The sequence below is a fragment of the Drechmeria coniospora genome, chromosome 01, assembly GCF_001625195.1.
Source record: "Drechmeria coniospora strain ARSEF 6962 chromosome 01, whole genome shotgun sequence".
Classification (NCBI taxonomy): domain Eukaryota; kingdom Fungi; phylum Ascomycota; class Sordariomycetes; order Hypocreales; family Ophiocordycipitaceae; genus Drechmeria; species Drechmeria coniospora.
The window spans coordinates 8,863,999-8,884,274 of record NC_054389.1 but is presented as its reverse complement, the minus strand read 5'-3'; the positions used below and the strand labels follow the sequence as shown (position 1 = coordinate 8,884,274).

The following is a 20,276-nucleotide window of genomic DNA, read 5'->3' as shown; positions in this document are numbered from 1 at the left end:
TGTTTGTAGAATAGGGCACGGTCGTCTGCATTAGAAAAGGATTACCTGCTTGAGCCCACTAATGGAGAGATGCGACATACCGACTCCTCTGAACGTGACGGACTCCCCAACGTGGGCATATCGTTGATTGCGCATGAATACCTTTCAGCCAGCAAGAGGGAGGGGCCAACCCAAGTATGTTTGGTGTTTTGCATTTTAGCAGTGAACCACAGTGGGCGACATGGGGTCACGTCACATGCGAACCGTTGACAGGTGTAGTACATGGCATCAAGAATGCATTTCTACTGTCAGGAAATGTTTCTAATACATCATGATTGCGGGCTTAACCAAGCCCGAGAGATCCTCATTCCCTATGCATGCAAACCACAGGGCCAAGGTATGATTGATTTCCACTTTTCTTTCATTAAAACGCCGCAAACACTCACTTGCGCATAGAGCTGGCTCGTCGCTTGCGGGCATCAGCCTTGTGAGCCTTGGCCTCAGCGACACGCTTAGCCAGAACCTGGGCGTACTCGTTCTATTGGTGTCCCGAGTTAGCAACGCCTTTAGCGTTACTTCAGCGAATAGTATAGAAAATTGTTACTTACGGCCTCGTCCTTAACCTTCTCGGCCTGGCGCCTCTTGAGAGCGGCGCGGTGGCGCTTGTGCTGCAGACGCTGAGGAGTAACCAGTCTCTGGATCTTGGCGGCCTTGGTATAAGCCTTCTTGCCCTCACCCTTGGGCTGGACCTCTCGTCGAATGACATATTTGCGAACCTATTCTCTCAAGATTAGTTTCGAAGCTCGTTGGATACGATATTTACTCATTGTCCCACTGGCCACGGGGACCAGCGGTCATCTCACACTCTACCCAGACTGCATCAACCCCCTCCGCAGCTCTGGGCAGGCGATGATCGAGTATGGGTACAGGGTGAAACATACATCGTCATCCTTGGTGAGGCCGAAAAACTTGCGGATCTTGGTGGCGCGCTTGGGACCGAGGCGCTTGGGGTGGACGACGTCGGTGAGACCGGGGATATCGTTGTCGCCCTGCTTCACGATGCTCAAGGCCAGAACGGACAGGTCCATGCCGACGATGCAGCCGCGAACGGACTTGCGCTTGCGCTCGCCAGTGCGGCGAGGGCGGTAGCAGGAGTGGCCATCGGAGAGCAGGAGGCGGACACGGCTAGGGTGCAGGACACCCTGCTTCATGGGGAAACCCTGCTTGTCGTTGCCACCGGTGATGCGGAAAATGTAACCCTTGAACTCATCGCCGACGGAGTCACCTGGGACCTCAGCACCCATCTATCGAAACCAACGTTAGTCGCCCGAAGTATTCGTTGCCATGGAATCGCTGCTCGGCAGGTTCGACGTCGCGGGATCGGCCATGGCTCGCTCGAGAGGTGTCAATTCACGTACGCGCTTCTCCATGAAGATAGCGAGCTTGCGCTCATCTTCGATATCGATGAGCTTCTGGCTGCCATTGGCAGGGTAGGAGATGTTCAGCTGCAAATGGAGTTAGCAAAACGATGGATCAACAAGTCAAAACCGCCTCCGTCGTGAGTTGCAGAGCCGGGCAGCGGTGCATCAAGCACGTCGCATGGCTCGGGATTCGCGCTCCGACCGCGTGAGCTGGGCTGTCATACCTTCATCGTGCCAGTCTGTGGTGGTGCAAGTTGACTTGACCTGGCTGATGGTGATCGTTGGGTGTTGAGTGGAGGTAGTAAAATTTGGGCGAATTCGAGAAATTGTGTGCCGCTAGGGTTCCTCTGCAGTACGGGATTGCACTAGCCAATCATCACCCCACATTTTGCTCGTTGACGTACCCGGCTGAAAGATAAACCGAGAATAGTAAATACACCAGCCTCATGTGGCGGATTTCCACCAAAAGGTACCTAGGTACTTCAGAAACCGCCACACCTCATTGAAACTACTGTAAGTACATGTCAAATCTACCAACTGGTTGGTGGTTCAGCCTTGTGATCATCATCCCCACTGCTGGCTGACACATTACGACGACTTTCCTCGGCGTCAGATTGCATTCTCCGGTTTTTCGTTCGGCTTTGATTTCGCTGTTATTTATGAATCGATTTTTTTCTGCATGGCCAACAATATGTCATCCGTCAAGCTCTATCCTCAGTCCAAACCGGAACAAACTGCCTCCAACCCTCTTCCAAAGCTGCTCCAAACTCCAGGGGGTCTGGCACTTCTAGAGATGCAGGGAACCCTCAACCTTCCTACAGACTCGGAAGGCGAGGCACTCAAGGATGTCGAGATAGGTCGGCTTGAATTTCCAGATTACGATTCAGTTGTTGATGGCTCTGCCTGGATGAAGCGCGTGCAGCTGTACATTGGACAGCACCAACGTCTCACCGGAGAGGTCAAGAAACTTCCTAGATCTATTGCTGTGGTTCGTAAGCGAGAGAATAGATGGCTGGAGAATTCGGCTGGACGATATCAAGAACAGGGTGATAACGTTGAAGTGGTTGAAATTGTCAAGTACAAGTTGACGTTTTCGAATCGGCCAGAACCCGTCAACACGGCTGTTTCTGGCTAGATTCCATTAGGATGCGAACACATGTATTGCAGCAATAAGCGACGTCACTCATGAAGGTTGCATCTTTTCTCATACATCTGAACAGTTCAACGGGGTCTTTCACCGTCTCTGTGGATCCGGACTTCCGATGCAAGACTTGGCACTCAGGCTTGTTCCAACGGAGACGCTGTTCCTTGTTCAGCGATACCTTGAAATGTACATGCATTATCGCACCCGCATAGGCCCGGAAGCTCGAAGTCACAACAATCTTTATTGGATGAAGACGGATATTGATGCCTGGGATATCTACGTAACGAAGTATCAAGAGGTAGGCGGGCCGACTACTTACATGAGCAGTAAAGACATAAACCACCCTGGGTTTTCCGCACCCAGGCCTCCCTTCCTTCTGGTATTTCGGAGTGCTCAATAGATGAAGCGGCGGAAGACTTCGTGGCAAGTAGATGGCGGCGCAATGCAACATGAAAGCAGGTGAATTGTGCGAATTGAGCTTTCATGGCGGTCAGACTTCTTTGGCGGAGCATGATATCGATGGGCTAGGGCTAGCTAGCGCCGCCGGATGGTCATTCCAGGCTGCCCCCAACTCGATCAATCCAAGCACCGGGTCGCCGGACAATATTTGAGTGTAATCCAACTCCTGAGTCTTGCAGATATTTGCGCTGCTAGTGTAGCTTTGGCGCGTCTGGAGTAATTAGCTGGTGATATGGGGCGCCTGCAATACAACCCAAGACCCATTCCATCGAACTGCGTTGGTAGATGAGGGATTTGACCTTGTGACCAAGGACCTTGTTGCGATGAAAATGGCATCTTCGGTCTTATAGTGGCTATTTCCGAAAGGAGTAGCTGTCCGCTAATAAAGTCTGCTGACCCTACTCGCGGTTTATTCGTACTGGTGACTTGGCCTCGCTAGGCCAATTCTTGTTGTTGCACGTGTGCTGAAGCGTGGTGAGTATGCCAAACAACCGAATAAACCCATCAAGTTGACAAGCGAACCTCTCCTCGCTGTCGCCATCCGAAAAAGGCGACCCTGCACTTGAGTCATTTCCGACTTTGAATCGGCAGCGGATGGCGGTATGAGTTGAGCACACGGCGTACAGGCGGACCAGTTCCTGATATAGGGGCGAGACGCGACGCAGGCGGTCTCGAAGGTGGCGATGGCTTTCAATTCATTCGGCCGCACCTACGTGGCGCCGACAATAGCAACTGGAGAGGTATCCTCCACGGGCGGTCGTGTCCTCCCTAGCCCTTCCTTTCCGTAATAGTCCATGGGATACACGCCCTCCCCATTGGGATGATCATTCCATGCCTCCTTCACGCCAAGAGCAACGAGGGCCTCGTAAGGGGTCAGCAGCGGGCGGGGGAAGGCATAACCCCAGTCGATGCTGAGGCGCGGACAAGCGACCTGAACCCAGCACTCGACGTCGCTCATCATGGCCAGCTTTCCGGGGAAGATTTCGCTCAGCAGCAGATTAACAAAGGGGATGCCACGTTCGGTCAGACGTCGCTCGATGAGGGCCATCGTATGCGGGTTGCCCTGGCGGCCGAGGGAACCGAGAATGAGGCCCCAACGGCGGGCGGTGCGGGCGGTGCGAATGGCAGCAGAGCGGACGGACTGCATCTCGTCGTGGGCGTACGTCTCGCGCGTGAGCTTTCGGGAGTAAGGGTCGTAGCGGTAGGCTGGGATGGTGGGGTTGTGGATCATAATGCTCTCGAGGTGAAAGCGGCCGTCGCCGAGATAGAGAATGAGATCAACGGCGTCTTCGTCACGAAGGCGGGGGGAGGTGCAGCCGAGGATCTCGCCCTTGCTGAGGGGCGCAATCTGGGGAACGAGGATGCGGAATCCAGCGGCCTCGAGGGCGGCGCGGACGCCGTGGATGGTGGCGTTGAACTGGATGGTGCCGACGAGGGCGATGGTCTTGCCGCTGGCAAAGTTGCGTTCCAGAGAGGCGAGCAGGTGGGCGGTGTCGATGCTGATGTCGACAAAGACGTAGAGCGTCTTGATCTTGGTGACGTCGACGGGGATGAGGCAACTGTGGGCGTAGTGGACGAGCAGATCGCAGCCCATGGCGCGGGCTGTGTAGTCGTCGATGCAGCAGGCGCCGTAGGTGACGTCGCCCATGATGAGCGTCTCGATGCCTGGGCAAAACTGGGTGAGGATGTCGGAGATGGAGGTGGCGAAGAGGAGGAGGCCCTCGGGCATCTGGAGGGCAACCTTTTTGGCGGCAGAAGAACGAATGCGGTGGATGGTCTTGGGGATCTCGAAGCTGTAGTTGGCGGGGAGGAGGGCGATGGCCTCCTTGAGGTTTGGGTCGTCGAGAATTTCCTTGGGAACTCGGTTGAGAAGCCTCGGCGGTCTTCGCGCTTTGGCGGCTGTGATGTATATATCAGTTCCGGGCTCGGTTCGTTGGCCGTCGTGATGGATAGTGAGTCAAGAATGTTCAGAAAAACATACGTTGAACGGCACCACTCTCGCCGCTCGCTGTGTTTGCTTCGCCCGAGGAAGCGTTCTTGGCTGCCGCCTCTGCCGCCGCCCTGCGTCCTACGAAACGTTTCTTAGGCTGCCGGCATGCTGTGTTTTCTTCGCTTGGTGTTTGTGTGGGCTCCGGATCACTATGAGCTGTTGCCAGCTGCGTCTCCTCGATGTCGGCAGCGAGACCCAAGTCGACTTGGGCCCTGTCCTCATCCATGCTGGCTCCAGATGTTCTGTAATATCAATGGCGTGCACGGCTTTTGTTGGTTTTGATCGTGTGAAGGGCTAAGGTTCAATCTCGGTTTGTTCGTCTTTGACTTGGCGAGTTGATGTTGTCCACTCCGTACATGTGGGTTGAAGTTTTCAGGGTCTGGCACCTGTGCTTATGGAGCGGGTACCTGATTCACAGGGCCGACGATTGGTTCCAGTCGGCCGCGAACCAACCACCACTAGTCCAGTACGACCTTACGGAGGGAGTAACACTGTATTAATTACATGTCCAGTCTGTACTTGTACAGCAGGAACAACAGAACAGTACGGAGTTTTACTGGTAATAATATGGCAGTAATTCTCCGCACTTAAGCACAGTACTTGCCACCAGCTCTACCCCGCCATGGGCCAAAACCCTCATGACCACTAGTATCAACAGTACAGTACTCCGTACATGTGCTTACAGTACTCGCAGTATTACAGTAGGTCCTAATCTGCTCTGGAACATCGCAAACCGTTATTCCTGACTGGCTGCTTCAGGAGCGCAACTACCCCGTACTCGAACATCAAGTCCCTCCATTGTCTCCCTACTGTCACCCCTTCATGGGGATTCAATGTGTACGGCATTTTATTTTGTTCCTGATAAACATATTCGCTCCATGCTTCCTAACCGTCTTCGCAGCTTCACCTTCAAACCCATCAGCGCACGCCATGATGGTCCCCGACGCTGTGCTCGGATAGCAAGCTGAACCTGTACCTGGCCTGCAGCACGTACGGCTCGTCGGCTGGGCCGTAGATTTGCTTGCGCATCCACTCTGGGTGGTTGATACCGTCAATGTAGTCCTGGACCTCGAGCACGACACAGCCGTACTTGGGGATCGTTCTTGGGAAGGACCTCGCGTTGCCGACGTCGGCAACACCTTGCGTCTTCTTGAGCGCCATGGTGCCATTCTGACCACTGCACGTATACAGCTGGAAGGCATCCTGGTCGGTGAAGACGTCGAGCCGGATGCCGGACCATGCGGACGACAAGGTTGCGACGGGGCCGTCCTTGCGCCAGTCGTAGTGGCCCAGCCTGTTGACGGTGAAGCAGTTGTCTTCGAATGCGGCGCCGACGGGCCATGTCAGTCTTGTGACGTCACAGGAGACCATCGGTGATGGCGCGAAGCAGGAATGTACAAGAATAGTTAGGGTGGAACGGGTTGAAACAAGAAATGCTCTGCTCACCGTAGCCAGTGCAGTTGAAACCGCAGTTTCCGTCGAGCTCTTTGTCGCCAAAGGAGGCACCGATCTGCTTCGGCTTGCTCCAGAAGTCATTCACCGACCCCTCCGCGTTGGCCAGAATCTCGCCGGTCGGAATGAGGATGTTGTCGACGGCGATGCGCTGGCCGCTATAAGGCAGATGCAAGGTATGATTGAGGGCGGTGCTGGTCTTGTTGTTGGCGAAGCCATCGAGGTTCCAGTACGTGTGGCTGCTCAGCATGATGGGCGTCCTCTTTGTCGTCGCGACGGCCACCATCTTGATGTCCCAGTCGCGACCAGTCAGCGTGTAGGTGATGACGGAGACGACCTCGCCGGGGAAGCCCTCCTTGCCGTCCGGATCGACGAAGGAGAAGGTGACGCTGGACTTGGTGTGGGACACCACGGTGAAGTTTCGCCAGTCCCATCCGTCGGGCCCGCCGTGCAGCGTGTTGAGCCCGTTTGGGTGCTCCTTGGTTGGATTTTCGTTGGCCTTGACCTTGTACCTGCGACCGTCGAAGGAGAATGTGCTGTTTTTGATGCGGTTGGCGTACCGGCCGGGGACCGAACCAAAGTGCGGATGCTGCTTGTCGACGCCGTAGTACGAGGCGTTGTCGAAGCCCCCCACGAGGTCACGCTGGATGCCGAACTGGTCTCTGAACACGAGGTTGGCAATGGACGCGCCGTACGGCACAAAGGCGGCCGAAATGCCATCGCCGTGGATCCAGAATTTGCCGTCCTTGTCTGGCGTCGGTGCCTTGTTGGCGCCGACATCAGCGCAGACGCATACGATGCAGACCATCAACCTCAAGGCCGCAAGTTTCATTGCCCCCTTCATCATGCCGACTTGCTTCTCAACCTCGGGGACGGATGGAAGTGGCAGCAGGATGAGAGGTGCGATGACGGTCCAACGATGCTGCAACGAGAATACAGCAAGCTCAATAGGCGGTCGGGTCGGTTGCACGGCGGGAGCAGAGGAAGGTAGGTATATTTGAACCAGGCACATCGGCCAGCATCAACCCAGTGCAAGAAAGAACCATGTAGGACGTTTTGTGGGATCATTCATTATGTGGAATCTCGAGTGATGCCATGCGCAGTTGCATACGATCGATTCGATCACGCGCCTACAAGGCTTCTCCTGCTCCGCATCCCGCCGCGGGGATGCCTGCGCAGATTGCATGCATGCAATAGAACCTATGACGCGGCACAGGGAATGCAGCCACAGAAAAAAAAATGTTCTGGTGCTGCCGTGATCATCTCGAGCAATTTTGGTGTGGGAGGGAACCGGATCGAGGTGGCTCGTTATATTAATTATTACCTACACTTCCGAAGCAGTGGTCGTTCACTGCCACAGTAACGGAGGTACGGAGTACTTGCAAGTAAAATATGAAGAACCAATATACTTACAGCGTTCAGCACTCCGTACAAGTACCTACTTGTACACCAACATGTCCTCTAACTGCACGCAGTACAAGTAAGTACTTATCTCGATACATTGAGTCCAGGTGCACGTACCACTCAACTCACTGCTGGCCCCATGGGGAAGGAACTAACAGGTGGGGCACAGTCCCATGATGTCACTGCTTCAGCGCGTCCACTGTATCTCGACGTATTGATACCTGCCCGCACTTGCCATACTCTCACCAGGGGCGTATCTTGGAACCAACCTCCCAACATTGGACGCCAAAAAAAAAGCCCATGAGGAACGTTAACCATGAGAAACTCCGCGCACGTAACCTTTACTATTAACTCTGCAATCTCCACTCCAAGTGTCTGATACATCAAGACCATGGCCTGGCCGCAGGCCTGGTGAGCTGGTCGCTGACGGATCACGACGTCACCTTCCGCAACCCAGCCGTCTCCTGCCGGTTGCCGGCTGTCCTCGGCTGTTCTAGACAGCGGCACCCCCAACGGTTCTCATGTGCCGGCTGCTGTACAAGACATTTGCCCCTCGATTTCAGGCTGCAGTTTGCATCGTCGTAGCGTGCAGGTAGTCGCGGCAACTCCATACATCAACCATGCCTTGATGTATCGAGCAACCAACATGCCAGCCTCGCATCAGGCCGAGTTCAAATCTACGAATTCTGCCTTCGGAATAAAGGGGGCGCATGGAGAGGCCGATGAGGGACACATGCCTGGTATCATAGTACCTGCACGGCTTCGGCTGCTCGCCACAATAGGCCCGAAAGCCTTGTCTCGTCTCTGCTGGTGGATTGGTTGTGATCTTCGCGCAGACATGCATGCGCAAGTGTTGTGCTGCCGCCGCCTCCGCCGCCGCCTCCGCCCCCATGTTTTCCCTTTGTTTCGCCGCCACCGACCATCTTCGTCGTCTCAATATCCTCTCTTTCGGATTGTGCGATGCTGAAGCGCAAACGCCGGTTCTGACGGTTCATCGCACGCACCGGTACCGTGCCAGACGTGTGGCAGGCACGTCGAAGCGTCTGGAGCACCCGCCCAACCATCCCATCTCAACAGATCTTATAACGATGCCGTCTGTATTCTTAGAGTACAAAAAAAGGGGTGGGGGAGGGGGGGGACGGCGAGGCCGGCTTGCCGCACATATACACACTTGCACAAAGCCAGTGCTCAACCCTGCACTTGGTAACCCGACCAACCAACCCCCTCCGTCGTACTAATCCTGCCTCGTGCTCGCGCAACTTCTATTACGCCGCTCACCACACGCTCGCACGCCTATGCCCACCCATCCACACCTGTCCGCACCTGTCCGCGCCGCACCACGGTCCTTCTCCTCCTCGCCCTCATGCGTCAATCAGATTTCCCTCGCTCTGCTTCTGGTTGTTTGCAGCAACCTGCGCGCGAGCCTTGCCCTTGGATTTGGCATCCTTCTGCGCCCTCTGATAGAACTCGTTGATGACCTTGGCCGGGATGCGGTTGAGGAGATCCTTGGGGTAGATCCGCAGCAGGCTCCACGCGAGGTCGAGGGACTCGAAGATCGTTCGCCCCTCGTACTGGCCCTGGCTGATAAAGGTCCGCTCAAACTTGTCCAAGAACTCCAGCGACAGCTTGTCCTCGGCCGTCAGAGCCTCCTCGCCGACGACGGCCTTCATGGCCGCCGCGTCGCGGCCGATGGCGTACTTGGCGTAAAGCTGGTTCGACACGTCGCCGTGGTCCCGACGGGTCATGCCCTCGCCGATGGCCGACTTCATCAGACGAGACAGCGACGGCAGCACGTTGATGGGCGGGTAGATGCCGCGGTTGTACAAGGGTCGGTCGATGAAGATCTGCCCCTCCGTAATGTAGCCTGTCAAATCGGGAATCGGGTGCGTGATGTCATCGTTGGGCATCGTCAGGATCGGAATCTGTGTGATGGAGCCGTTGCGGCCCTCAACTCGGCCAGCACGCTCGTAGATGGTGGACAAATCCGTGTACATGTAACCGGGGTAACCGCGTCGGCCGGGCACCTCCTCTCGGGCCGCCGAAACCTCGCGGAGGGCGTCGCAGTACGCCGACAGATCCGTCAGGATAACCAACACGTGCTTCTCGAGCTGGTAAGCGTAGTATTCGGCCGTCGTGAGCGCAAGACGGGGCGTGATGATTCGCTCGATGCTGCGGAAGCCAATCGTCAGCGGGCCATGTTCTTCGCACTCTGCATGCCGTGTGACTCATGTGCGCTGGGGAAGGGCGGGGAACTTACGTCGGGTCGTTGGCGAGGTTGAGGAACAGAGTCGTGCGCTCCAAGCTGCCGTTTTCCTCGAAATCGCGCGTGAAGAAGCGGGCAGTTTCCAAGTTGACACCCATGGCACCGAACACGATGGAGAAGTTCTCCTCATGCCCGTCGTGGGTGCCCTTGTTCGTAATGCCCTCTTTCTGCACAAGACTGGCCTGGCGGCAAATCTGGGCCGCAATTTCGTTGTGCGGCAGACCGGAGGCGGAGAAGATGGGGATCTTTTGCCCTCGAGCGATTGAGTTCATCGTATCGATGGCAGAGATGCCAGTCGATATCATCTCCTCGGGATATTCCTGCTCTGGTCAGCCGACGGACAGCCGACATGGGACCGGTTCGACATACGCGCGAGAAAGGATTGATGGGACTGCCGTTAATATCAAGGTACTCCTCGGGGAGCACTTTGGGACCTTTATCAATGGCGCGTCCGGAACCGTCAAAGATGCGACCCAGCATGTCCTCCGACACACCGAGCTTCAAGCTCTGGCCGGTGAACTCGACCTTGGTCTGATCACCGGGTCAGCGATCCCCCCGCACCGGGTTGTATCAAGTCGTCGTACCTTCTTCACGTCAATGCCGGAAGTGCCTTCGAAAACCTGCTCGGATTGCGTCAGCATTCGTTCGCCGATGTCGTACGCAGTGCATGCCCGGGCAGCGAGGCAGCGAGAGCGCCAGAGCAAGGGAATGGTACCTGCACGACGGCTCTGTCACCTGCTCGGGGATGTACGTCAGCGGGCAAACTTCATGGAGAAGCCGGAACTGTCCAAACCAACCTCGAGCTTCCAGGACTTGTCCAGATCTCTCGGTACCGTCGGGAAGCGTCAACGTCACAATCTCGTTGTATCTGGGGAATTTGACCTGCAGCCAGCACAGTCAGTCACCGAACATCCATGTCCACCGGGCCGATCGGCGAGGGCTGTCGCACATTTTCGAGGATGACCAGCGGGCCGTTGATGCCGCCGACAGTGTTGTACCGGATCCTCGGCACAATCGAGTACGACGATGGGTCGCGAGGGTCTGCCATTGTGATGGACCGGGCGTACGGAGCGTCTTGGGGTGGTTGCAGGCTCGAGCAAGGGGCCGGGAGGAGGAGGAGGAGGAGGGGACAATATCCGATGACAGGACTGGTAGCGCTTCTATGCTAGCAGTTGAAATGGCGGCGGCCGTAAGGAGTAGGACGACGTCGGGAAGTGGGATGGCGAAGGTAGGCTCCAAGCTGTGGTTCGAAACGAGGTTGGAGGAGTTGAGTGAGGTCAAGCTCGCTTCAGCCGGCCGGCACATGTGGAGCACTGGAGCACTCCACCACTGGCTACAGTGGCTACTACAACTAGCTTGCCCCCCATGTCAGGACGGGCCACCTCGACCTCGACCGCGACCGCGCAAGCTAAGCCACCTTGAAGGAAGCGCATCACGTTATTACGAGTACGAGATAGCAAGGATTCACCAGCACACTGGTACCATATCATGGTACTCGAGCATCACTTAGGCCCGAAAGGGAAGTCAGGCAGGAACTTCCATCACATGCATCCACACGTGACGAATAGGTTGCGTTCGAAAATGCTGCAACACCGAAACATCGGCACCAGGGCACGGCGTACTGATATGATTAGACCGCATTGTATGCATATTAATTTCTCCAGTAGACCAAAACTCCGTTGAGGTAATTGACCAACCTGACATATCACTGACCAAACGAGAAGGCAAGAAAACAACACTGAATGACGCTCCAGCCCACATATTCTTCCTAAAGAGGCCTAGATGATACGCAGGCAAAATAGTCTGATACCCATGTTGTACGGAGTACCTACTTATATCCTTAAATACTAGTACACATACAACTACAGTACTTAAGTATTACTTTAGGTATGGATACGTAAAAGGCTTCTACTGTGCTGTAGATTCGGAACCCCCGCTACTGGATGTTACCCCAGAGCCATAGACGCACCAACGGCCGCCGTCTAGGCAGACACCAAAACATGCCCTTGAACACCAGGTCAATGTGAGCCCGACGCTTCCTGCCATGCAGATCCGTCCTTCAACTTGGTATACCGCCACGATTCGTTTCATTGTGCCTCGTGGATTGATGATCGGCTTGAATACGTTTGTTCTCATTCGTTTCAACGGCTCAGCACCCCCAACGCCAGCCAGCGGGACTGAGCGATACGTTCGTCGTTGTGTCCGCGTACTCGACTAAATCCAACATGTGTGCCCACCACGCAGTTGCTTCACCCCGTAACGTCATGAAGGCGGCTGACCGCGATATCCTCCAGTGATTGTTATTCCGTACATGTATCTCACCTCGTGCCACCAACAGAAAAAAAAACCGAAATTCAGCTCCAGTTTTATTTCGTAATTTATGTCTTCTCCAACTCGTCCAGCTCATCGCTTGATTGATTCGGCATTCATCCTCGCCCTGGCGCCTAGAACAGCCTTGCCCACCGTGCTATCGTTCCCCTTGCCTAGCTCCTCTGTGATCCACGCACCAATATCCGAGACGGCGTCCAGGTCGACGCCCGTCTCCATGCCGAGCGTCTCCAGGAAGTAGACCATGTTTTCCGTCGCCACGTTGCCCGTCGCCCCCGGGCTGTAGGGGCACCCACCCAAACCGCCAACACTGCTATCAAACGTCCGGATGCCGTGCTCGAGCGAGACGGCTGTGTTCACCAGTGCCTGCCCGTACGTGTCGTGAAAGTGCATCGCGATATCCTCGTTCCGTATACCCGCCGCCGACATGCACTTGAGCAGCGCGCTCGTCCGCGGAGCCGTGCCCATGCCCGTCGTGTCGCCCAGGGAGATCTCGTCTGCTCCGGACTCGAGAAGGTCCGTCGCTATCTCGGCCACCTTGTGTGGATCGACATCGAAGCCCTCAAAAGGGCAGCCCAGAACGACGGAGATGTAGGCGCGCACGCGCAGCCCCAGCGCTTTGGAGTCTTGTATCACGGCCTTGAAGCGCTCGAGAGACGTCTGGATGTCACAGTTGAGGTTCCTTTGCGAGAAGCTCTCTGTAGCAGCCGCAAAGACGGCAACTTCGACGGCCGGCTTGTCGCCGCTCGCGCTCGGTGCCAGTTGGGTCGAAAAGGTATCCGGGTGCTGCTTGAGGATGTTTGCCGCATTCTGCAGACCTTTCGTGTTGGGGGCGAGAAACGAGTACGTTACTGGGACAGGTGCGGCTATTTTCTGTTGCAGGAGATGCTCCAGAATCTCGCTTGAGTTGGCCATCTAGCGCAGAGATTCGGTCAGCAAGGCCTCGGCGCCTCAACCGTTGCGTATTCTGCCTGCCCGTCGACGCCTACCTGAGGGACCCATTTGGGAGCCACAAATGATCCAGCCTCGATCGTAGAGAGACCCGTCCGCGCGAGCCTTTCGATCAGCTCAATCTTTGTTGCCAGCGGAATCGTTTTCTTTTCATTCTGCAACCCATCGCGAGGGCCGACCTCGACCAGCTTCACGAAGCTGCCCGCTCCGCCGTTCTGACCGCTGGCGGTGGCGAGACCCCGCCGTAGCAATGCTTGGGATCGGCGGCTGCCCCTGCAAATGGCATATCGAAAGGGAGACATTACGGGCGTTCTCGATCGCCTTGGGGCGGGCGCCTTGATGAGGACGAATTGGGTTGGCTGTCGAGAGCAGGACGGTAGGTGCGCGCAAGTGCGAGCGAGCTATCCGCGTAGCATCGGCTTCCATCCCGGCCCGGCAATCAGCCGACCCACTGGTCCTTCCCGCCGCCGTTAGCCATCCCTCCACAGCCGCTAGTGGCCTGCTGGTCGACGACTTCTACGGCGAGTGCTTCACAATTGCTTGAGCTGCTATTGGCATTCTTTTACAGATTGTCTGACTCTGAACATTAAAAGATGGGGGTTTTGGCTGGCGTTCCCGTAAAGAAAAAAGAAAAAAAACTCATTCTACCCCTAGAGTATGAGAACAGGACTGCATAGGTGCTGATTCGATATGCCTGTGCTCGGCGGCAAGGTAGGGACAGGTGGTCTAGTACTCGGCCTCGAGTTCCTCCTCACCCATAGAGTCGGCGGCAACCTCCTCGTAGTCACGCTCGAGGGCAGCCAAGTCCTCACGAGCCTCGGAGAACTCGCCCTCCTCCATTCCCTCGCCGACGTACCAGTGCACAAAGGCACGCTTCGAGTGCATCAGGTCGAACTTCATGGAAAGGGAGCTCCAGGCTTCGGCAATGGCGGTGGTGTTGGAGAGCATGCAGCTACGACCGGTCAGCATGGAAATACCGGCAGCACGCCGAGGGGACTTACACAGCACGGTTGACCTTGGCCAGATCACCGTTCGGCACGTTCTCGGGAGCCTGGTAGCAGATACCAAGCTTGAAGCCAGTCGGGCACCAGTCGACAAACTGGATGGTGCGCTTCGTCTTGAGCGTGGCAACGGCGGCGTGGGCGTCGTTGGGAACGACGTCACCGCGGTACAGAAGGCAGGTCGCCATGTACTTGCCGTGACGCGGGTCGCATTTGACCATCTGGTTGTTGGGCTCGAAGCAGGACATGGTCATCTCCTGAACAGAGTTGGCCTCGTGGGCAGCCTTGGCGGCCGAGATGACAGGCGCGTAGGCGACGAGAGGGAAGTGGATACGAGGGTAGGGCACCAGGTTGGTCTGGAACTCGTTCAGATCGACGTTGAGGGAGCCGTCAAAACGGAGCGAGGCAGTGATAGACGAGACAACTGCGAAACAAATTTGTCAGCAAATGATCCCCCCCCCTCCCCCGAGAAACTATAGAGCAACGAGGGGGTGTTGGTGGTCTCGCATGGCCAGCAGTCTGCTTACCCTGAGCAATCAGACGGTTCAGGTTCTCGTAGTTGGGGCGCTCGAGACCCAAGTTGCGACGGCAAATATCATAAATAGCCTCGTTGTCTACCATGAAGGAGCAGTCGGAGTGCTCAAGGGTGGTGTGGGTGGTAAGGATGGAGTTGTACGGCTCGACCACGGACGTGGCCGTCTGGGGAGCAGGGTAGACGCAGAACTCGAGCTTGCTCTTCTTGCCGTAATCGACCGACAGACGCTCCATGAGCAGGGCGCCAAAACCGGAGCCGGTACCACCACCGAAAGAGTGGAAGACGAGGAAGCCTTGGAGACCAACGCAGTTGTCGGCAACACGGCGGATCTTGTCAAGAACACCCTCGATGAGCTCCTTGCCGACCGTGTAGTGGCCACGAGCGTAGTTGTTGGAAGCATCCTCCTTGCCGGTAATCATCATCTCGGGGTGGAAGAGGTTGCGATAGGGACCGGTGCGAACTTCGTCGACGACGTTGGGTTCGAGATCGCAGTAGATGGCGCGAGGGACATACTTGCCCTGGCCTGCAGGTACGCGTTAGATGAGCAGGGCCGAGGGCATGAGGATGGCTGGGCGACGGTACCGGTCTCGGAGAAGAAGGTGCTGAAGCCTTGGTCAGGCTCCTGAGCCTTGCGTTCCTCCGTAAGGTAACCATCGGGCTACATGGTGGAAGTCGTTAGCCAGGACGGATGGGGGCGCCGGTGCATGTCGACGGAGCAAATAAATACGAACCTGAATGCCGTGCTCGAGGCAGTAAAGCTGTCGAGGGAGTTAGCCAGCTGCATAGAAGAGCGGGAGGGGGGGATGCGTCTTACCTCCCAGCAGGAGTTGGCGATCTGGCAACCAGCCTGGCCGACTGTGGTTGGCGACGTTAGCAGCTGGCAGTCATGGTAGCGGAGGATGAGGCGGGTGCGGTGTTGAGCGGCAAGCCAAGCTGCTGACGACGCGCGGGAGGGGCAACGTGTTGCATCTTACCGTTGATGCTGATGACCTCACGCATATCGACGGCGGGATCTCAAGGTGCGGTTAAAGGATAAATGAAGAAGCAAAGATGGACGGGCCAGAAGTGCAGGGCTTGTCCTGGTTATTTTTTCTCGTCAACGAGTTGGGTACGTGTGAGGATTGATTTGGGGAGGAAGTGCTTGGGTGGTGCGCGGATGGGGTGAGGAAGAAAATAGGTGGGGGGGGAGGAAATGGGTGACAGGGGTAGGAGGGGGCGAGCGATGCGCTGGTCCTGTCGTTGCTGTGGTCCAGGCAGTTGAGTGAGTGATTGGATTTGTTGATTTCCGGCAAAGCGTGACTTGAAGGGGCAAGCGCGTTCTCCCGCTCTGTTCACCGCCCTCGCACCAATTTTGCAGCCAGTCAAGGACGTACCTCGGTGTACAAGTAGCACCTCGTACTTGTAAGTACAGTATACGCTAATAACGGCCTTAGCAGTAGTACCAGGTACCTGCTAGCTCGCAAAGGCGCTCCGGGTAATACGGAGTAATACTATTAGCTGTGCACACGTTGCAGCAGCAGGGAATCAGCAATCCAGCCAGCACACCTGCGAGCAGAACTGAGGTAATACCTCAAGCTCGGTGCCTGATTTGGTGTCTCTGCGCCATTTGGACAGTTACTGCTCTCGCTCAGCCCCCCCCCCCTATTTCAAGGTCCCCATGGTTGCTGCGCGATTCTGTCAGGCATCAGTAGGTAGGTATATGCTTAGTCTCCGCAGCAGTTACCAGGTACTAGTAGACAGACCCGACACAGCTCTGCATTGTGTTGTTCGAATAGGTCGGCACATACAAGTAACTACATGTAAGTAGGTCCGGAGGAAGCTTTGCAGCTTGAAGGGAGTACGGAGTAACTAATACTGGATTACTACCTAGGTTGGAGGTAATACCCACGTCGCGTCATTTGGCTGTCCCCGACACAAGTACCGAAGCAATATCTCGCAGTGCTAGTGTGATGACTACTACAGTCTTAAACGGAAGCATCCAGTTGGACGTATCGGTGCTGCAACGTGCACTTGTACCAGGCACTTTCAAGTTGCCCAATTTATCAAGCCCAGGCAGGCAGTACTTTGCACTGTCTGTCTACTAGTTACTTAAGTACTAGGTATGTATTACTTACTCCGTACATGAACGAGCGTTAGCAACCTCAGCAATACCTGGTGGCCTGTAGCTGCTCGATGAGGGCCCAAGCTCCAGCACATGCGTGCAAAAAGCCCCCCTTGTCGAATCCACCAACGACAGTTGATGGACCTCGTCCACCCCAATCAGGGCAATGTCTCCCATTAGTACCTCCGCACACACAAACATCGGCTTGACCTCCACCTCCTACTGTAGTCCAGTACCCTACAACTACATGCAACTACATGTACTTACCTACCCAAGTACATAACAACTGGCGCACTTGGGTCCTCACACGTTGGGCAAAGCGACGGCACCGGGACGAACCCATTGGTATTTGTCATTGACATGTTGGTATGACGATGCTGCTACTTTCCCTACTTCTGCCGCTCCTGAGCGCGACCCCGGCGTTCGCCAACGTGGAGAAAATCATCTTCACTGCTCCAGCATCCGTCAATATTCCCCTTGCCCCGCCGTCCCTGTCTGACCTGAACCTCCACACGCTCTCACCCGAGAAGCTATCGATCCGCACAAGCTTGGACCGCGTCTTTCCCGTTGACAAAGGCAATTCGTCTCAGGGGGAAGCAGGCTGGGTGCTCCTCGACAACCTAGTAGAGGGTCAGCGATATGAATTTCACGTAAGCTGGGCCGCCAATGTAAGTCAAGTCTTCGTCGAGGCAATCATGCGTTGGCTCATCACCTTATAGGAACCAACTCTGTTCGATTTGGACTACTATGAGCTTGATACAGTCTGGGACACACCGGCGCTCATACAATCCGTGGCGGAGTATGCAAGTTCCCGATGGTCCGGCGCCGACGCTGCGACGCCATCCAAGTTGGAACGTCGCTCGACCGAAGGTGGCGGTGAGCGCACCGCCTCCGTTCTGCTCGTCCGCATCCGAGCTGCGGCAGATTATTTTGTCGACGACGTGGAGCTCATGAAGAATCCTCCGCCCGTGCTGGTCGACCTCGTCCTAGACCCCTTCTTGTACAACGTCATCAACCAGTCTCTGGTGCCGACCGTGGGATACCTCATTATCGTTGGCGTCGTCACTTGGTTCGCAGCTCGATGGCTTGCTTCCCGTCTGCAGGCTGTTGCCGGCACCCCCGGGGACCAACAGCGCAAGCAATGGAAGAAGAACTGAGACTCGAATGGATTCCGCGCCGCTCCTCCTCGGCTTCACTCGTCTCGTCATGCCAGAAATTGCTCCTTATATACGGCACGTGGGAGCTCACGCCACGCCTCGGAAGTCAATTATACATGAAGCTCCGATAACTGCGTCGTCATGGAGCATGTGCACAAATAAGCACGTATGGTATCAGCAGAAGAAACAGCCGCGGCCAACATTGCCATAAGCCAACCGAATCCCACATCAGGTCCAGGACTGACAGCATTTTCCAACTTTGGGTGGCCAACGCTCCTGTTTCCAAACCTTTGCCGTCAGCTCGTTCGTCATGGCGGTTCATAAGTAGACTTGTCTGCCGGACTGAGCAGCCGGCCTACTCAGTACGAGGGGCCATGGTACGGTGCCTGGCCATGGCCGCCATGTTGCTGCTGCCCGCCATGTCCTTCCGAATACGAGCTGTTGTAGCCACCAGGAGGGCCCTGGCCATAACCGCCATGTGACCCTTGGTTATAGCTTCCAGCTGCGCCATGGTTATAACCACCTTGGTGGGACTGCGGCTGGTTGTATGACGGCTGGCCGTGGCCGCCGGGCGACGGACCTCCATAGTTGGGCTGCTGCTGTGAATAGCCCTGGGCGGCGCCATGCTGGCCTTCATGCGGCCCTCCATAGGACGGTCCCTGGTTCTGGGGCGAAATGTGACCCAAAGGAGGTCCGCCAGGCGGTGGAGGGGGGTATGATTGATGGCTCGGGCTCTGGCCGTGGTGCTGGCCCTGATGTTGGCCCTGATGTTGGCCCTGATGTTGGCCTTGGTGTTGTCCCTGGTGCTGGCCCTGGTTCTGGTTCGTCTGCGAGCTTGGCGGCTGTTGTGTCGACGAGGAAGATTGGTTCGACCCGGGGGGGTGGTAGGTGGGTGCTTCGCCGCCGGAGTAGGTGCCGCCAGTGCCGGAACCCGAGTACCCGAAATTTTGACCCTGAATGCCTAATCATCAGCTCCGGTTCCGAGACAGGTGAACAGGTGACGGCAACGTCTGGGTGGGTGATGGGTAGCCTACGCTGCTGCTGGATGACTTTCCGCCGAACATGTTCGCAACACCACCGAAGACGGCGCCGGCGAGGCCGCCCTGAGGCGCGTGGCCCGTGTTTTGGCCGCCGTGATAGTTTTGCGGCTTGTCGGGTTTGTTGGAGGGCGAAAGGAGGCTCGAAGCGAGTTGTCCGACCAGCTTGCCGGCCGAGTTCTTGCCTCCTCCTCCGCCGCCGCTGCTGTGCCCGCCACCGAGGAACGAGCTGGCGAGGCCGCCGAGGCCTCCGCCGCCGCCGCCTCCGCTACTGTGACCGGAGTTTTTGCCGCCGAGAAGGGCGTTCATGGCCATGCTCTGTGGTGTGGGAAATCATCGGATTGTCAGCGGCCGTACCGTATCCTCTCCGCCCGCGCCACGGCGTCGTGGGGGACTGTGCATCAACTTACGCCCAAGCCTCTATCGCCAGCGGGGCCATCGGGCCCTCCGACGCCGCGCGACCCGTCGGCCATGATGGGCTCCAAGGTGCCGTCGGCGTGCTTCACCGTCTGGGTGCCGTCCGGGTGGGTGATGACCTGAGGCGGTGGCGGTTGGCCGTAGGGGTGATCGGAGTGGTCCTGGATGGGGGTGTTGCCCGTCTGGTGGACGGCTTGCGTCGGTACCTCCCACTGGGAGACGCCGGTGGCGAGCTGGACGTAGTAGTACTTCTTGCTGGCACCGTCCCACTGGGCGATCCAGCCGGCGGGCAGGCTTGGGGGCGCGAACGTGGGACCGTCGGCGCTCGGCGAGGTTGGGCCAGTCATGTCAATGATCCTTGCTTTCCTTCGATGGCTGGGGGCGAGGGCAGACGGCGCTCTGGAGCATCGAGGGACGATGGAGCGTTCGGTGCGGTGCCGAGTGGCGTGACGAGGACGAAGACGAAGGAGACCAGGAAGTGAGGTGGGTGTTGATGTTATTATAACCACCGACGTGGTCGGCAGGGGCAGGGCACACTTACTTACGAGCACTAAGACGGCGCGGCAGAGGGGGGGTCCCAGTGGCTGGCTGTGGCAGTGACGGGCGGGGTCAGGTACTACCTGGTGGGCAAGATCCA

The 20,276-nt window shown here is 56.7% G+C and overlaps 9 protein-coding genes across 9 annotated transcripts; 2 read left to right on the top strand and 7 right to left on the bottom strand.

Annotated features, from left to right (window-relative positions):
* Positions 1–421: 421 nt before the first annotated feature.
* On the bottom strand, positions 422–1,630 carry DCS_02348 (40S ribosomal protein S6; the record flags this gene model as incomplete). Its single annotated transcript, XM_040799676.1, has 5 exons — positions 422–517; positions 588–755; positions 921–1,283; positions 1,398–1,484; positions 1,625–1,630. The coding sequence occupies 5 exons, from the start codon at positions 1,628–1,630 to the stop codon at positions 422–424; spliced, it is 720 nt and encodes a 239-aa protein (XP_040660559.1).
* A 461-nt stretch (positions 1,631–2,091) lies between these two features.
* On the top strand, positions 2,092–2,535 carry DCS_02347 (Chromosome transmission fidelity protein 8; the record flags this gene model as incomplete). The annotated part of the gene is made up of 1 exon (XM_040799675.1): positions 2,092–2,535. One exon carries the CDS (start codon positions 2,092–2,094, stop codon positions 2,533–2,535), a length of 444 nt encoding a protein of 147 aa, XP_040660558.1.
* A 1,177-nt stretch (positions 2,536–3,712) lies between these two features.
* On the bottom strand, positions 3,713–5,219 carry DCS_02346 (diphthamide biosynthesis protein 1; the record flags this gene model as incomplete). Its single annotated transcript, XM_040799674.1, has 2 exons — positions 3,713–4,902; positions 4,985–5,219. The coding sequence occupies 2 exons, from the start codon at positions 5,217–5,219 to the stop codon at positions 3,713–3,715; spliced, it is 1,425 nt and encodes a 474-aa protein (XP_040660557.1).
* A 692-nt stretch (positions 5,220–5,911) lies between these two features.
* Positions 5,912–7,289, bottom strand: DCS_02345 (aldose 1-epimerase; the record flags this gene model as incomplete). Its single annotated transcript, XM_040799673.1, has 2 exons — positions 5,912–6,309; positions 6,440–7,289. The coding sequence occupies 2 exons, from the start codon at positions 7,287–7,289 to the stop codon at positions 5,912–5,914; spliced, it is 1,248 nt and encodes a 415-aa protein (XP_040660556.1).
* Positions 7,290–9,210: 1,921 nt separating this feature from the next.
* Positions 9,211–11,160, bottom strand: DCS_02344 (Vacuolar ATP synthase subunit B; the record flags this gene model as incomplete). Its single annotated transcript, XM_040799672.1, has 6 exons — positions 9,211–10,018; positions 10,107–10,432; positions 10,482–10,643; positions 10,697–10,827; positions 10,910–10,994; positions 11,062–11,160. 6 exons carry the CDS (start codon positions 11,158–11,160, stop codon positions 9,211–9,213), a joined length of 1,611 nt encoding a protein of 536 aa, XP_040660555.1.
* Positions 11,161–12,515: 1,355 nt separating this feature from the next.
* Positions 12,516–13,693, bottom strand: DCS_02343 (hydroxymethylglutaryl-CoA lyase; the record flags this gene model as incomplete). Its single annotated transcript, XM_040799671.1, has 2 exons — positions 12,516–13,355; positions 13,430–13,693. 2 exons carry the CDS (start codon positions 13,691–13,693, stop codon positions 12,516–12,518), a joined length of 1,104 nt encoding a protein of 367 aa, XP_040660554.1.
* A 424-nt stretch (positions 13,694–14,117) lies between these two features.
* On the bottom strand, positions 14,118–15,926 carry DCS_02342 (Tubulin alpha chain; the record flags this gene model as incomplete). The annotated part of the gene is made up of 7 exons (XM_040799670.1): positions 14,118–14,343; positions 14,393–14,816; positions 14,920–15,450; positions 15,510–15,585; positions 15,659–15,685; positions 15,742–15,782; positions 15,902–15,926. The coding sequence occupies 7 exons, from the start codon at positions 15,924–15,926 to the stop codon at positions 14,118–14,120; spliced, it is 1,350 nt and encodes a 449-aa protein (XP_040660553.1).
* A 1,476-nt stretch (positions 15,927–17,402) lies between these two features.
* DCS_02341 (uncharacterized protein) lies at positions 17,403–18,185 on the top strand (the record flags this gene model as incomplete). Its single annotated transcript, XM_040799669.1, has 2 exons — positions 17,403–17,696; positions 17,748–18,185. 2 exons carry the CDS (start codon positions 17,403–17,405, stop codon positions 18,183–18,185), a joined length of 732 nt encoding a protein of 243 aa, XP_040660552.1.
* Positions 18,186–18,544: 359 nt separating this feature from the next.
* DCS_02340 (signaling related protein) lies at positions 18,545–19,986 on the bottom strand (the record flags this gene model as incomplete). Its single annotated transcript, XM_040799668.1, has 3 exons — positions 18,545–19,138; positions 19,220–19,540; positions 19,633–19,986. 3 exons carry the CDS (start codon positions 19,984–19,986, stop codon positions 18,545–18,547), a joined length of 1,269 nt encoding a protein of 422 aa, XP_040660551.1.
* Between the last annotated feature and the right edge of the window lie 290 nt (positions 19,987–20,276).